Consider the following 16,730-nt stretch of genomic DNA (forward strand, 5'->3'; position numbering starts at 1 on the left):
AACTTCTATCTGTGTTTTACAAGAGGGGAAGGGGAACATATATTTTAAGAGGTTTTCTCTGTAGGAAGTTCTGCAAAGCATTTCAGTCAGTAAAATTTCACACACTTCAAAACCCATCTGATTTTGAAAGTAGTTTTCAAGGTTCTTCAGCTGCACTCATTGTAGACAATATATGCCAGCCTGCTTGGCCTAGGATATGCAAAGCAGTTCAGTGCAATAGCCAAATGGTACAGATGCAGCTTATGCAGCCTGAAATGTTCTCTGTCTGAGCCCAATTACCTAATCTCAGTTTTGTGAGAAAGCTAAGTCTTTAGCTGTTTATCTTACTCTCTGACTTGCTGTACCATCATCGTGTGCTTGAACTTGAGAGCTCCTTTCCTGATGGTGGCTTTTAAGCTGTTTACTACAAGAGTTTGAGGTGTAGGCTTGGCTGGAAAATCTTGGCATCTCAGAGATGCTTTATTTAGCTTCCGAATTAGATTTTGTAGATGATTGTGAAAGGAGGTCCTGGGTTACCGCTCTTGGTAGAAATTGCTGCTGTGCAAAGTGGAGGAGTTCTCAGTTTCTGAACATTCTCTTGAGTGCTCAGAAATGGAAGCTTTAAAGGAAGATGGTATTGGTTGTTTTTCACCAAACTGGCTCCCTACATGCAGTAGGTGTGGAGTACTTCGTGACACAGTCCCTTCCAGCTGCCTACTGGCACAGCTCAGCATGAGAGCCCAGTAAGAGTTAGGTCTGTCTCACAGAGTCCTGTCAATCAGAGATAGCTTGTCCCTGGGCTCTCTCCTAGGCTTTCAGCAGGTAGAGAACGCCATGTGAAGGCAAGATACTGTGATCAGGTGCCTGTGCACTCCCTCTGCTCCTCTGCAGTTGTGTCAGGCTTTGTTGGAGTCTGCAGACAACCACTGAACCAAGCCCAGAGTTGCAGTACAGCAGCGTTCAAAGTGCCATATTAAATCAGTACCAGAAGGAGCATTGTGGTGTGACCCTATTTTGAATGCTGGCTTTTGGATTTTCCTTTAAGTGGTTCAGAAACCTGCAATTTGATTTCCCTCTTTTTTCCCTAGGATATTCGAAACTTGCGATTTGCTCACAAGCCTGAAGGGAGAACAAGGCGGTCCATATTTGAGAACCTCATGAAATATGCTTTCCCAGTTTCAAATAATCTGGTAAGTATTTTCGTCTCAGTTTTTACCAAAAGACACAGATGTTCAGTGCCATCTATTTGGTACAGTGTTCACGTGGGTGCATTTTGTTGAAGGAGGAGAAATGCTGGGTTTAAAATCTGGTTTAGAATTGATTCTGTAGGAGTTTAGAACGTATATAAAACAGGAAAAAAAGCTACTGTGGGGCTGGATTCCTTCATGCGCAGTGAATGACTTACTGGTACACCCTCGTAACACAGGGAAAATACTTAAAGCTCAGTGATATCCATCAAAGGTTTACAGCTAATAGTGTTTTCACTGCCCCGAATCTGGAATGCAGTTAGTCTGCTCTGTCACATTATAACATTGCAATTGCTGCTTTAAGTACTGGTTGAAAGGATCTAGTTTATAATATGTAAAAGTGTTCTTGCCCAAGTAGTCTTTTCTTTCTCTAATAATAAAGTCCTTTTGTCCATGAAGTTCTAGGTAATAGAAAAGCAAGATCAGGTGTATAGAGGAAAGTATATTGTTTTACTAATTGCCTGCTACAGGAAGTGTGTCAGTCTTTTTCACAGAGCCCTAAAAGCGGTGAGTTACTACTTGAGATACCAGACATCCTGAAAATGGGCTCTGAGTGGGCTCTTAACAGTAAATTTTCTTTCTTTCAGCCACTTTTTGCATTTGAGTACAAGGAAGTTTTCCCAGAAAATGGGTGGAAGGTGTATGACCCCACGTGGGAGTACAGACGACAGGTGGGTATTGTGCCTTGTCCTTCCTCATCTCTGCTCTTCAGAAATGAGAGTCTGTGCAGTAATACAATTACAGGTCGCATGGAGCAGCCAATGGTCCTGCTGACAAATGTCACGCAGGCTGGGTTAGGACACTGTTCCCCACACTGCAGTGATTGATGGCAGCAGAACAGCTTTAGAGACGGTCACATCCACTGATGGAGATTACTCAGGCTGCAGAGAGCTGACTTTAGGCTTTGGTAGAAAAAACTATTGCTCTGGCTTAGTCATGAGCCGCTGCTCATGACACACCGAAGATGTGTTTTGTAGGTACAGGCATCCCATTGGTAGAATTTCACACCTCAGCTCTTGCTTTATGAGTTTTATTTCTCTCCAGTTTTTCCTGTCTCAAACAGGAAACTGGAAGGAAAAAAAACCTATATACAGAATGTCTTCATTTTCTTGGGGAATCAGCATAGAGATCAACCTAGAGAGTGTTCTCATGTACAGTAGCTTAGAAGAGACAGTTGCAGTGCGTCCAGGGTAGATTGGTCAAAGGTATTAATGAAGTGGCAGGCTGTCAATTAGGAGTCCTGCCTCCCTGGTGGAAAAGATGGGAGAATTATTTTATTTATAGTGAGATCACTCTTGTAAAATTCTCAAGTGGCAGAAACAGCACGATTTGCCCAGGACACAAACTTTTATCTCATCCAGACCTACCAGGATAAAATCAATTTTCCCTTGTAAAAGGAAGATATTTTAAGCCTTGTAATTTAAAGATTTATTTGGGCCTTTCCCACAAACAGAACAAAACCAGATCTTTGTCCTAGCCTAGTTGTTCATCTGTTTCCTGGCATCCAAAACCAAAGGAAAGGATTTATTTTAATAGCTCTTGTCTTCTAAAAGCTGGGCATGCCTTCTAAATTGGTTATCTAGGCCTGTCATTAGCAGATGGGGAGAGAGTGCTTCACTGTTGGGGGTGATTTGTTCCCTCCTGAAATAGCTGCCTAAGATAAGTCCCTGGTTCTAGACTTCTAATTGCAAGTGAGATGTATTCATTGCAAAGTGTATGTTTTGCAGTGAGATACCACAACCTAAAATCCTCGTAGAGACAAACTCTGATCATTTGTAATCAGTGACACACCTTGTATCTAAGGTCGACTTTGACTAATAAGACCAGATAATGCAGCAATTGCTGCTCTGTTTATAATTCACCTCTTTCTTGGTAGTTTTTTTTAAAGAAAGATCTGTTTATAGAGAAGGATCTGCAGCCCAAGCTGTATGGGTGAGATTCTTCTGTATAGGTCTGATAACTTTGGAGTAAAGACTAAAGAATACCCGTGCTATCAAAATAATCTTCATTGTAAAGCCCAGCATTCACTCAGTCAAGCCTCAGTTAAAACAGATCATGTACAAAAGACGTTCTTACAATACCTGGAACGAAGGAAAGATGACCCTTGAGAATTTGGAGGTAAATTAGTCCAATTTCTTAATCTTGGTGTGTCTGTTTTTAGAATACAAGCTTTTCTGTCCATATTAGTTTTTATATTGGGATTTGCTGCACCTTAAATTTGGCAGGAGTTTGAAAAGATATATAAATTTACATGCATGTGATTTACAGCTCTTCGTGGCCTTTCTGTAAAGAAAAATGAGACTCAAGGTAGCACTGTTGTGTGTGAAGCGTGTTTCAGTTGAGACACTGCTGCAGTGTGTGCTTTTGTTATGACCTGCTTCTGTATCGTTTTTGTGTGGACAGAAAAAACTGCCTGACTGCCTTTATGTCAAGAAACCAAACTAACGTTCATCTGCTGAAGCCCCACCCTCATTTGCTTGCATTGGTAACTGCAAAAATGAATCCAAACCAGGATTTTTTTCAGCCATGGCCTATCTGAATTATACCCGTGATGGGCCACAGCCATTACCATTCCAGATCACACAATCCATCTGTTCCAGTAGCTTATCTCCAAAAGTGACCAACACCAGCTGCTGAGGAAGAGGCAGACGATACTGCAGTAGATGTTTATGTTGTGATCTGGCCAGGAGGAGAATTTCATCCCTTTTGTTAGATTGATTTAGGTCCTGCAGCATGAGGCTTTATGTCATCTCCTAAACTTTTAGGTATTTCAGGCTGTTTGTTTAATTTCAGCATTTATAACTACGGATGTTCAACTTATCTCTGTGAATGTCTTAGCCTTTTTTCTTAATCCAGCCAGGTTCTGTTAAAGCAATAACAAATACTAAAGTAAATCAGGATTATGTCCTGAAATGGCAGCAGAGATTCGTTAAGAGTAAAGCACCACTGGCATCATCAGATCAGATAAAGGGATTACCTGCCTCTGACTGTATGAATTGTGACCAGAAACAGAGAAGCAAGACGTATGTACTATCTGCAGGACCTTTTGGAATTGGTTTAAAAGCCATTAGAGAAGAGCTGGCCTAGGGCATAAACAGCCCAGCAGTATGGCCAGGCATTAGCTTGGTGTATCTTAGACTGGGTTGGTTGTTTCCCTGTGGGAGCAGGAGCAGAGAGGGGAGCAGAGCAAAAGTAGAAGCCAAGCATGCTACCAGGCATCCAGAAAGGACTTTCAGGGCAGGATCCGTGGTAGGCTCTATGTCTGCAGTTATAGACATGGCAAGTTTGTGCGTGGCATGATTTATTTGTTATAATTTCTATTTTCAGATTAACATAAGTGTGTTGAGATGGCAGAGATTATGGCAATTAGGAAGGATACTCAGTAAACCCCTGACTTCTCTGTTGGCATTCTTGGGAAGGTGGAAATATGTAACTTATTAAAACTCTGTGATTGTATAAAACCACGGGGAGTAATAAACAACCTGTGGAGAACAAAAGGAACTCAGAGAGGTTTGGGATTTGTTCGGTAACTGGAATCGCATGTGGCAAATGAAATTTAAAACTGAAATTGCTCCCTGATTTTTATTACACGTGGGCTGGCAGAGTATAAAACAGAACTGCAAAGTGAATAAGACTCAGTTGAAACCAAAAGGCCGTGAGATGCCTTTGGAGTAACTTAAAGCTTTCATTTTCCTTAACAAGGTGGGGAGCATTTGGAAAATATTACAAGGGGTTGTGAAGCGGGAAATGTGTGATGTTTCCTTACAGAAGTCATGCTCGTCTAATCATGTGCTCTGGTTATATGTACCAGGGAGCCAAGTATAGGGCTGCTTTTAGAGGAAATATATAGAAATTCAGAAAAGAAGCTGACCTGTTTTGAAGTTAAAAGAAGTGCCCAGCATTAGTATACAAGCATACAAAGGTAGAGCATGAGAACAGTATCCTACAGAGGATTGTTTGGTGTAACCTGGGGGAGTAAAATGACACCTACCTGTTAAATGTCCCATGGTTTAGCTGAGGTCCTGCTTGTGCTCATTATGTCTCTACTGCAAAACAAATCACGGCTCTCTTGTGCTAGGTAGACACAACCTGGGCTGAGTACATGGCAGAGGGACCAGCTTGGCTCTGGCAGCCGTATCCTGTGTCGGTGCAGGGATGTGCCTGAGCTAATGTGCTCGGCCTCTTGGCATCTCATGGCTCAAACCAGCTTTGAGAGGCACTGCTGGTGTGTAACTCAGGACCCTGCCTGCCTTGCATACTGCAGCTCAGGATGTGGCTAAGCTCAGAGGTGATCTGCTGGATCCCAGAGATTTGATTGTGTGTAATTCCAGCAAGGATATTGGCTTTTTTCCTGTCGGTGAAAGATCCTCATGTGCTTAAGCTTAAACATGTGCTTTACAAGGTGGTGGTTTCAGTGCCATGCTGGTGTGCCTTCAACAGTTTTTCCCTGCAAGTGAAGAAAGTCCATCTTCTACAGCATGTCAAGTGATAACTGAGCACAAGACACTAAAGTAGGGCATGAATGACCTTCCAGAGGGAAACAAAGTCTGGTTTGCATGTGGAGGTGCCACAAAGGCTGCATATCTGTGGTTAGATGATAGTCGTAAGGAGTGTTCCCAAGCACTGGGGTACCTTCATCACAAGTTCCAGGCATAGCTTCATCCAGGTTATTACCATCCCTCACTTGAGTGAATGTGTGTGAGCATTTTTAGTAATGCACAAAGATACTTTTCCACCAAAACGTGTGCAGATTGAGAGTATGAAGCAGTTACTTACTGGCTAACACAAACATTTCATGATGTTTTCCTTCTTGTAACCTTGAGCTCAGCGATCCCCATCTCAGCAATCCTCTTCCTCTATCTGCAGTTACACATTTCTTGTCTTCCTATGGATTTCCACACAGCTCTTTCTTGTGGCTTTGCAGTGTCCTTGGCAGACTCAGTTTGTGGTTGTGCAGCTGGACCATAGCAGAGCTGGAACTCGAAGAGGTCCTGGTGGAGCAGAGAAGAGGGAGCACTGCAAGCCCAGCTCACCTGTTCCCAAACATGGGCACAGTTCAGAGGCCATCACCAGTAGGCAGTTTGGACAAACTGCCCTTTTTGGAGAATAAATGAGTTTAATAGTGTGGATGTGAGATGCAGTCTCAAGTGAGAATGGTCATGGGCGTATTTGATTTATAGACATGGCCATGTTGCCTTCCTCACTTTGCCCCCTGGCAGCAACCGAACACATGAATTCTCTTGACATCAGAGTCTAGTAGCAGCGTTAGTTCACCTGGAGAACCAGACCTTGTGCACCAGGCTCTGGTCACTGATGTGGACATCCAGCAGCCACATTCCCTAGAAGCTTCCGGACAATTGGGACCTGCAGCTAGTGAGGCAATCCTGGATTCCTGCTTCAGGTGCTGGGCAGGCAGCTCCCAGAGCCAGTTGTGAGCCTGCAGAGCCTTCTTGACTTAGAATAGAATTCTAACTGGGCCTTAGCTTTCCTAACCTGGTCCCTAGCTTCCCCGGCAACATCCAACATGACAGCATGACTTACATCAACAACAGTTTGGGTTGGGTTGCTGGTAGACTTTCAGGTGCTTACAGCTTATCAGGAAGCAGTGAAATGTATCTTGAGGAAATACCGGTGTGCTTTATGTCATGTTTAGCTTTTTCTATTGAATCCAGCTGGAGAAAGCACAAATCTGAAGGGGCATGAATAAATGCAGAACCTACACTGCATCATGGCAAATGTTCTGGGAAGATGCAAATTTGTCTTCTCTTCCAGCCCACTTAGCTTATTTCTGTTTGCTTTGAGTCCTTAGAGAGAGTCATGATCTGAATCCAAAGCCCTCTTTGAGTGGTGCTGTGATTTGAGGCTCCAGTGCCAACAGAAAGCAGATACTCAGAAGAAACGTGAATGCTGACACAGTATATTTTTTTTCTTTGAGGGTGTCTTGGTTTAAACCAGGACAGGGGACTTGTCATGGATGTTCTTATTGCAGAGGAAAGATTTCATCCAAGTTGTCAGAGTGCACCTGAAAGACTTATTGCTGGTTCTGGACCAAGCACTGTATGCTGAAGCCATTCTGCCCAGCACAGCGAGGACGCTTTGCAGTGCCAGTGACTGCTTGATCTCTGTAAGCACTGGTAGAGTTGCAAGGTAGAATGAAAAGGAGCTTTACTTCCATGTAACTGCTTGTCAGCTCCCATTTTCCTTGGCACGAATGTGCTGACAGCAGTTTGAATTCAGATTTGGGGGAGGTGAAATCTCCCAAGTGCTGCCGATGGATCTATTGCAGTATAGCCGTGTACTTACTAGGACAGGACTGATTACAATTTAGTCATTTGCCATTAGGTCACTTCTGGATAGTAACCAGTTTGATCACAGTTGATGGACAGCTAAGACCAAGAGTCTTGCTATTCTGTGGTGGACAGCAAAGCTGGTGGGCCAGGAGATACCATGCTGGCTGTGCACCTCTGAGCATGTTTTATTCGTCAGTAAGCTTGGACTATGTATACACAATATTTGATGCCTGTTTCTGCCAGTTCTTTGGCTTCAGGCATAAATAGGGTTTTGGAGTACTCATGATTCTGGCAGCTGTTGATTTCCTTGTAGTAACATTTCCTTCCCAGGGAGGGCCCCAGGATCAGGGGTGGCTCACAAGCAGGATGTGTGCTCGGTATCAGACAGTCGTCTCCTCCCATTTCTAACCATGACCTGTTTTGACAGCGTGACTCGCTGCTCTGACAGGAACCCAGCTGCAGCCCGTGTGGGTTCAACCATAATTACCACAGCTCATCTGACCTGTGCTGCATTTGTCATTTATTTCCTTGTTGGAGCTGCGACAGTGGCAGTCAGTGCCCCACCACCCTCCTGAAAATAAAGTACTGTTAATCAGAACAGAAGCATGTATTGTTTTAAGAGCTGATGTTCCTCTAAAACAGACTCTGTGCTTAGCAGTTTCGCCTGGTTCGCTGTAGTAGATCTGTCTTTGCTGCAGAGATGCTTTGTGTCGGTGCTCACCCCTGCTGCAGCAAGTGTCTGTTTGAATCTCCCCTTCCGGGCACACAGTAGCAGCCGCACTGATTTGATCTGTTAACCCCCAGCATCAGCCAAACTAAATCTGCAGGTTGTCAGGATCATCCCCATTGTGCTGCAGGTGTTATCTGGAGCTTACCAGTTGGGAAGCTGTTGAGCTGCTTCCTCATCAGGGCACGCTGAGCTTGATGTGTGTGCAGATTCCCTGCTCTCCCAGCCAAACTAGTACAACAGGAGCTTGGTCTGAGAGGAACATAGAGTCTCACATCACTTTCCAGATCACATACAGTCACACAACCAGGGACACACCAGTGCTAGATTGATGGTGTTTTTAGTGGATTGCACAGCTGTACCAGAAACACTGAACAATGCCAAAACAGACTGATTCAGCTGGGTGTTTTACTGCCTGTTCTCCTTTCTGTCTTTGCCTCCGTCCTGTCTCATAACTCCACTTTGCATCCCCAGTTTCCATTTACCACGTTTGAACTGAGGAGTGTTGGTCACCCGTTCTGTCTTGCTCCTGGATCTCCTGTAAGCACCATGATGAGACCAGGAGGTATGTTAAGGATGCCCTCAGGAGGATGATGTGTGTTGCCACATCTGTAGTCTTCACAGTTCTTTGCCATAGGTGAGCCTATCTGCAGTCTTCTAGTTTTCCTGTTCTTCAGTGAGCCAAGTAAAACATGTACCTCTCGGAGAAGAGGCATGAAATGCAAATCACCAAGATAATGCAGACCCAGGCTCCAGTCCTAAATGTCCTTCATTAACAAAAGTTGCCCTGAATTTCAGGTCTGGGGATTTGACTGTTCTGAGTGAGGTCTTAGAGCAACTCATTGGCTAACCTGCTGTTGTTTCCTCTTTAGGGAATTCCCAATGAAAGCTGGAGGTTGACCAAGATTAATGAGCGCTATGAGCTGTGTGATACATACCCTGCCATTCTAGCTGTGCCTGTAAACATTCCTGATGAAGAATTAAAGAGAGTAGCATCCTTCAGATCAAGAGGACGCATACCAGTGAGTGTGACAAAAGAAGCAACTTTTATGTGGCTTTGTTACATACCTTTGGGCCATAAATAATACCAGGATCGGGCTGAGTGGATTCCAGGAAACAAATAAATGGTCAATGGATAATAAAAGTGACAGCAACGTGTTTGAGGAGTTAGCAACATAATCTGCTGGAACTACTGTTGTGAAAGAGATGTAGACTAAACCAAAATGAGAAGATAAGATAACTTAGCACAACCCAGACTGAATCTCACTTCAGTTCCTGGGAAACACAAAGCAGCCCTATTTAGCTGTTTACAATTGTCTGGCTGACTCTTGACTTTCAGGATAGAGGAATACTTAGTGATGCTTTTGACAAAAATGCTTATTAAATGAAATTAAGACAAAACACGTTATGATGATCATTTCAGTGGTAACTGAAAATACACTGGTTTACTTCTCAAGTCTATAGAAAATTAAATCTGTTCCGAAAGTGCCTAACTTTACATGGTGTAACATAAAGTAAGGCATAGCCCAGTGACTGCACAGTAAAGAAGTGTGTTTGTGACTCAAGCAAGACAACAGTCTGCATCATATTTAAAAGTGAGGCTTAAACTTATTCAGTCACCTCTTGTTCGTTTAAACTTTGTGAATGCCACTACAAAGAATGAGTAAGGACACAAGTGTTCTTTACTAGAATTCTGCCTTCTGGACACAGCTAATACATGGCAGGATCCAAGAGCAAGCAATTACAGGTAAAACACTTCACTGGTTTAATGAATCCCATTTTCCCTTCATTTCTTTCTCATTTGTTTTCAAAGGTATTGTCATGGATTCACCCAGAAAGTCAAGCAACGATCACTCGCTGTAGCCAGCCAATGGTGGGAGTGAGTGGCAAGCGAAGCAAGGAAGATGAAAAGTACCTTCAAGCCATCATGGATTCTAATGCTCAGTCCCATAAAATCTTCATATTTGATGCAAGGCCCAGTGTGAATGCTGTAGCCAATAAGGTCAGGTGCTTTTTCCTGTCAAAAGAGGGAATGTAATAATTTAGAGCACATTTTCCACCACCATTTCAAATGATTGCTGAGGATCACAAAGGGTTTTCCATTGTAAAAAGAATCTTATGCAGTGATCTCACTTTTACACCTGCACTGGTATCTGTAAGATATCTGTGTGGCCACTAAAGGCCCACTTGGGATTAATCTACAACAGGAAATGAGATTAGATTGGAAGGGGAAAAGTCAAAGTAGTTCTGAGGTCAAACTGTAGAGCCCTGTCTATCACTATTTTTCACTTAATGTGGTTGAAAGACTGCTTCCTCTAACAAGCACCAGAAGTCTGTCCCTGTTAACCTTGATGGGAGCAGGGGCTACTCAGCACTTCTGAGAATCAGGTGTCATGATCTTTGATTTGAAATATAATTTCAAAATCTTATATTTTGAATCTGGGGATCTTTAAAGTCTAGGGATGTTGCTGAGTTCTTCCTGCTGTTACAGAATCATAGAACAGTTTGGGTTGGACTGGATCTTCAAAGGCCATCTAGTATAACCCCCTTCAATGAACAGGGACATCTTCAACTAGATTAGGTTGCCCAGAACCACATCCAGCCTGGCCTGGAATGTTTCCTGGGATGATTCTTCTACCACCTCTCTGGGAAACCTGGTCCAGGGATTCACTGCCCTCACTGTAAAAAATGTTTTCTCTCTTTTAGTTTAAAACCATTACCTGTTATCCTGTCCCTATAGGCCCTGCTAAAACGTGTACCCCCATCTTTCTTATAAGCCCTCTTTAAGTACTGGAAGGCCACAATAAGGTGTCCCTGAAGCCTTCTCTTCTCCAGGCTCAATAACCGTAACTCTTTTGGCCTGTTTCCAGAGGTGCTCTGGACCTGCTCCAGCAGGTCCATGTCTTTCCTGTGCAGAGGATACCTGAGCTGGACACAGTATTCCACGTGGGGTCTCATGAGAGTGGAGTAGAGGGGGAGAATCACTTCCCTCGACCTGCTGGTCACGCTCCTTTTGATGCAGCCCTGGATACAGTTGGCTTTCTGGGCTGCAAGCGCACACTGCTGGGTTACATCCAGCTTTTCATCCACCAATAGCCCCAAGTCCTTCTTGACAGGGCTGCTCTCAATCCCTTCGTCACCCAGCCTGTATTGGTACCGGGGTACTACCCCAGCCCAGGTGCAGGATCTTGCGCTTGGCCTTTTTGAGCCTCATGGGTCCATTTCTCAAGCTTGTCCATGTCCCTCTGGATGGCATCCCTTCCCTCAGGCCTGTCAGCTGCACCTCTCAGCTTGGTTCATCTCCAAACTTGTTTGAGGGTGCACTTGATCCCACTGTCTGTCATTGATGATGCTATTAAACAGTGCTGGTCATTGCATCTCCTGAGGGACACCACTTGTCACCGATCTCCATCTAGACACTGAGCTTGTGGCCACTACCCTCTGGGTGCGACCATCCAACCACTTCCTCATCCACCAAATAGTCCATCCATCAAATCTGTATCTTTCCAATACAGAGAGAAGAATGTTATGGGGGACCATGTTAAAGACCTTACAGAAGTCCAACATCCGTAGCTCTTCCACTGTCCACTGATGCAGTCACTTCACCATAGAAGTCCTCTAAGTTGGTCAGGCAGGATGTGCCCATGGTGAATTCATGCTGGCTGTCCCAAATCACCTCCCTGTCCTCCATGTGCATTAGCATAGCTCTTAGGAGGATCAGTTCCATGATCTTCCCAAGCACAGAGGTGAGGCTGACAGGTTGCTAGTCTCCAGGATCCTTTCTACCTTTTAAAATGCATGTCTCATGCCATCACTCTAAGCCCTGTTTTAATGGCAGAACTGCTTTGTTGCACTAAAGCTGATGTTTTTCCTTATTTTTAAACTGTCTTTCCCTCTGCTTAGGAAAGGCAATTAGTGTGGGGGACATACTCTTCTGGAGCAGTATGGTAAATCTGTAAATGACAGAACAGTGACTCTAGTGAGCTAACAGCTTGAATGGGGATAAATGATAATTACAGAGAAGAAGAAAGCTTGTAATGTGATATTCTTTGGTAAAAATTACAGCATTCATTAGGAGAGAGACACAAAGTGTGTGCCTGTACATGTTTGTTCTCATTTGTAAGATAAATCCAGTGTTTTCTGCCTGCTTTAGATAGCACAATCACTGGTATTTTGTGAGCTGTTGTTTGCTCAAGGCAAACGATGGGGATAAGGTATAAAATACGGATTTGCTTACTGATTTGTATGTGGATTTTGTTCTGCAGGCTAAAGGAGGTGGCTATGAGAGCGAGGATGCCTATCAGAATGCAGAGTTAGTGTTCCTGGACATTCACAATATCCATGTTATGAGAGAGTCACTGAGAAAACTGAAGGAAATTGTGTATCCCAATATTGAGGAGACTCACTGGCTGTCTAATTTAGAGTCAACTCACTGGCTAGAGCATATCAAGGTACGCATCTCTGCATCCCCTGATGTGGCGCAGTATCCACAAATACCAGTCTGTTCACTGGGAAAGGTTATCCAGAGCCAGCTCCAGGGCTGGATTTTTCAATTCATGAGCAATTTGAAGACTTAAAATCTATAAACAACTAAAACCATGATTTCATGGAATGCGGAATCTTGGAAGAGATGGGAAGAGGGACGAGCCTGGGGGTTGAAATACTGAGAGATGGTGTTTTGGAAGTGAAGTGTGTTCCTGGCAATGCATAGTAGTGAAAGCCCAGGAGTCCCAGAGTTTCCAAGTTCTTGACTGGAGGATCCTTGACATCCTGGTGCTACTGATGCTCCAGACCAGTAAGTGCTGGGAGTTTGTGCCCCATCAGCCTTTCAGGAGTCCAGGCAGAGTCAGAATGAGTGGGGCAAAATGCTTCAGCTTCTCTGGATGTTTCAAATCAAGCTCTTTCTCTCTTATCAATGTCCAGCTTACATTGTCAACCTGCTAATGCAGACAAGGGGCAGACCTGCTTCTGGGGCAGTTTCAAGGCGATGGCCTTTTGTGTTTGTGTCAGACACATACTGCTGCTGCTTTTAAATCCTGACCTCTTCAAGGACTGAGCTTAATGCAATAGCTCTTCTAGAGGTGTGCCTACACCACAGCTTAGATGTGTTGTCATCTGGCTGGAACAGCAGATGTGTTCACCAATTTGCTGTCCTAGTTATAAAATAGTTGGAACTGATTTACCATTCTCCTTGAGGCAGGCAGAGCCCTTGGTTTGCCCTGTGTTGTCACTGGCCATTTTTCATTGACAGTCTCTGTTCCAAAGAGGTTTTGTAACTTCATTTTTCCCCTTGCCCTAGCTCATTCTCGCTGGAGCCCTTCGCATCGCTGACAAGGTGGAGTCAGGGAAGACATCTGTGGTTGTGCACTGCAGTGATGGCTGGGACCGGACCGCCCAGCTCACCTCCCTGTCTCTGCTCATGTTAGATGGCTACTACCGGACTATCAGGGGCTTTGAAGTGCTGGTGGAGAAGGAGTGGCTGAGCTTCGGGCACAGATTTCAGCTGGTGAGTCTCTAGCCTGGGGAAGGCACTGGACAGAAGGTTATTGTCCACCTTGAAGGCTTTCAGAGGAGTTAGGCCTTTCCTGTGGGAAGGCCCCCAGCTGAACTCCCATTAAAAAGATGAATAATGCTGTTGCTGTTGTTTTCTGCCTATAATTCCATTGATCTCTCAACCTCCCTGGACACAGTATTGGTTAGATACAGGGACAGGTAGTATTAAATCTCTCAGGTGCCTCACTGACATGTGTTCCCATGCTTAACCTTAAACTAACAGTGTGCTTTGGGTTCAGGATAGGTGTTTCTGCTGGGAGTTGGCAGAGACCACTGGGGTAATTCTTACCTCTCTTTCCAGTTCAGTCTATTTTCTGAGACTGCATGGACACTGTCACCTAACAAATGCCTTGGTACTGAACAGAGTGGTGAATTTGGTTGTGGCCTTGACCTCATATTCTCTTCAGGGACATTTTATTTTTGGGGAGGCTTTTAATTGTTTAAGTAAAAGATCAGCAGCTTGAAACTGGATCAAGAGTAGCTCATGGTTGTGTCTCTAGAGCTGGCAGAGAGCAGCTTTGTGGGTATGTATGACGCAGCAGTTTGTTATGGTTTGCATTGATGGGAATTGAGAGACTCCTTTCAGTAGAATCCTTTCAGTCTTTGTTCCTGTTGTGTTTTGCTGGTAGCTGTTCTCTTGTGGCTGTTAATTTTGGCAATGGATAGAGCAAGGTCTGTTTACAGCACATGCGATAGTGGGTTGCATAGTCAGATAGTCAGGTGCTCTGAGGAAGGTGGGGAAACTGAGGCACTAAGTTTTGCTGCAGCAAAGCTGTTACCTGGTGTTTGAATGATGAGTATTTTAGCTTCCCTGTCTATATGAGGAAGATAACGACAGTGATTTCCCTTGGTGAAGGGACAGCGGTATTACAGAAGTAGGGATCTCTGTTACTTACGTGCTCTTTGTACGGTACTCAGGGCTCCCGGGTAATACACAGCCCCTCACGCACTGTGCTAGTTGTGAGGAATCCTGTGTTGGCCACACAGCACGGTGAGGGCTGGAGGCCTCCTTCTGGGGATACTTTCATCACTGCCTCTGCTGAGGTGGCGGGAGATGGGCTGGGTCAGTGTTTGTACAGCACTTGGAAGCTGCGAGGTGTTATGTGATGGTTCCCGCCACATGCCGTGCCTGTAGGTACTGCTCACATCTAGCACACTGTACTACTGCAGTAGCCAGGGCGACAGCTGCAGCTGAAGCAAGAAGCATTCCCATTTTTTCCCCTTCTGAACTGTAGCTATTGACTGGAACCGGTGCCAGCTCAGCATCTGGAGCCGCTAGTCAAACAACTCCTGTTTTCATTTAGCATGGAAATATCCCCATAAAGAAATTTCACTTCAAAGACGAAGGGAGTAGCTGTCCTTCACTCCATTACACACTGAGAGAGACAAAGCAAAACCAAGATTCATTTGAACCTTGTTAAAGCTGTTGGTGAAGGTGTGGGTGGGTGACTGAGAGGAGACCGCAGCAGTTTCCCTGTGCCGCTCAGTTCTCTGTCCTGCTCTGTTTCAGAGAGTTGGCCACGGAGACAAGAATCACGCGGATGCAGATCGCTCTCCTGTCTTCCTCCAGTTCATCGACTGTGTCTGGCAGATGACGAGACAGGTGGGTTCTGGGTAGCACACATGTCCGCAGAGCTGGTGTCTGGCCGCAGGAACAGTTAACAAGCTGACCTGCACAGAGTCTGTTCAGGGGAGAGCCTGAATGCACAAGGTCACAGGCAGGCCACGATGTCAGCTTGCATCGGGTTTGTTACTTAGTGGGTGCTGCTTAACTACATGCTGCTATAATAAATGTGAGCTTGTGAAGAGAAGGTTGCCCAGAGAAGCTGTGGCTGCCCCATCCCTGGCAGTGTTCAAGGCCAGGTTGGACACAGGGGCTTGGAGCAACCTGCTCTAGTGGAAGGTGTCCCTGCCCATGGCAGGGGGTTGGAACTGGATGAGCTTTAAGGTCTCTTCCAACCCAAACCATTCCGTGATTTTAAGACCCATTGTGCTCTCCTTGGGTTGCTTCTGCAAGCAGGCATCCTGTCGTGCAGCTGTGAGGCCAGGATGTTGGCTGGGGCAGCCTGGGCAGAGCAGGGTGTTTTGTGAGGCCTCCTGCTCTCCTCCCCATTGCCCCAGCATGTCTTTATGGTTCACCACACGTGTTCTTATGGACACTTTGTGAGTTTCAGTTCTGCCTGTCTTTGGTCTGGTTGTGTCTGTATGGAACACCATCAGCAAACGCAGCTCCCAGCCATACACCTGCTCCTCCCACTGACCCCTGCTGCAGGATGCCTCCTTGCTGTTCCCTCTGGGAAGGGCTGTGTTACACAGACAGGTGATTTCCATTTGGCTCTGGGCAATATCCAGGTTTTTTTATGCATTATTTCACATGTGCTTCAGCCTTTTGCTCACAGTGTCACTGCATGGGCTGTCATGAAGGGCAGGCATAGCAGAGCAGGCTTCGACTTGAAGCAGCCGTGAGTGTGTGTAAACACAGTGGTCAAACCCTTCAGACCTCTGGCTTCTGCTCAAAATTCCTCGCTGCACGTGTAGAGCAGCTTTCCAAGAGAGAAACTCTTGCTTCTGGGAGGAGCAAATATGATCCCAACTGTCCAGCCAGGCAGGGAACAGGGACAAATCCTGTTTTAGGAATCAAAGAGGACAGCTCCTTACCACGAAGTGGCAGAAAGTTGATTTGCAATTCCCTCTCTAAAATTCCAACCTAACTTTCTTGTTCTGTCTGTAGTTTCCTACAGCATTTGAGTTCAATGAGTACTTCCTGATAACCATCCTGGACCACCTGTACAGCTGCTTGTTTGGGACCTTCCTGTGCAGCAGTGAGCAGCAGAGAGTGAAGGAGGTAAGACAGCTTCTCACTAAGGTGAAGGCCTGGTACTGTGATTGCTTCAGCAGGCCAGATGTTGCTAGAGAAGTTGTTTCAGTGCTCAA

General features: G+C 45.1%; 1 protein-coding gene across 4 annotated transcripts in view; it reads left to right on the plus strand.

Annotated features, from left to right (window-relative positions):
* Positions 1 to 16,730, plus strand: part of MTMR2 (myotubularin related protein 2) — a 60,139-nt gene that overhangs the window by 39,242 nt on the left and 4,167 nt on the right. For all 4 annotated transcript variants that reach the window (XM_057399812.1, XM_057399815.1, XM_057399813.1 and 1 more), the window contains 8 exons: positions 1,068 to 1,169; positions 1,814 to 1,897; positions 9,116 to 9,265; positions 10,057 to 10,245; positions 12,509 to 12,694; positions 13,543 to 13,749; positions 15,307 to 15,399; positions 16,528 to 16,641. In XM_057399812.1, the coding sequence (XP_057255795.1) occupies positions 1,068 to 1,169; positions 1,814 to 1,897; positions 9,116 to 9,265; positions 10,057 to 10,245; positions 12,509 to 12,694; positions 13,543 to 13,749; positions 15,307 to 15,399; positions 16,528 to 16,641 (1,125 nt within the window). The remainder of the gene's footprint in view (positions 1 to 1,067; positions 1,170 to 1,813; positions 1,898 to 9,115; positions 9,266 to 10,056; positions 10,246 to 12,508; positions 12,695 to 13,542; positions 13,750 to 15,306; positions 15,400 to 16,527; positions 16,642 to 16,730) is intronic.

The sequence above is a fragment of the Pezoporus wallicus genome, unplaced genomic scaffold (assembly GCF_028554395.1).
Source record: "Pezoporus wallicus isolate ANWC-B61680 ecotype Strahan unplaced genomic scaffold, APGP_CSIRO_Pwel_v1 scaffold_6446, whole genome shotgun sequence".
NCBI lineage: Eukaryota > Metazoa > Chordata > Aves > Psittaciformes > Psittacidae > Pezoporus > Pezoporus wallicus.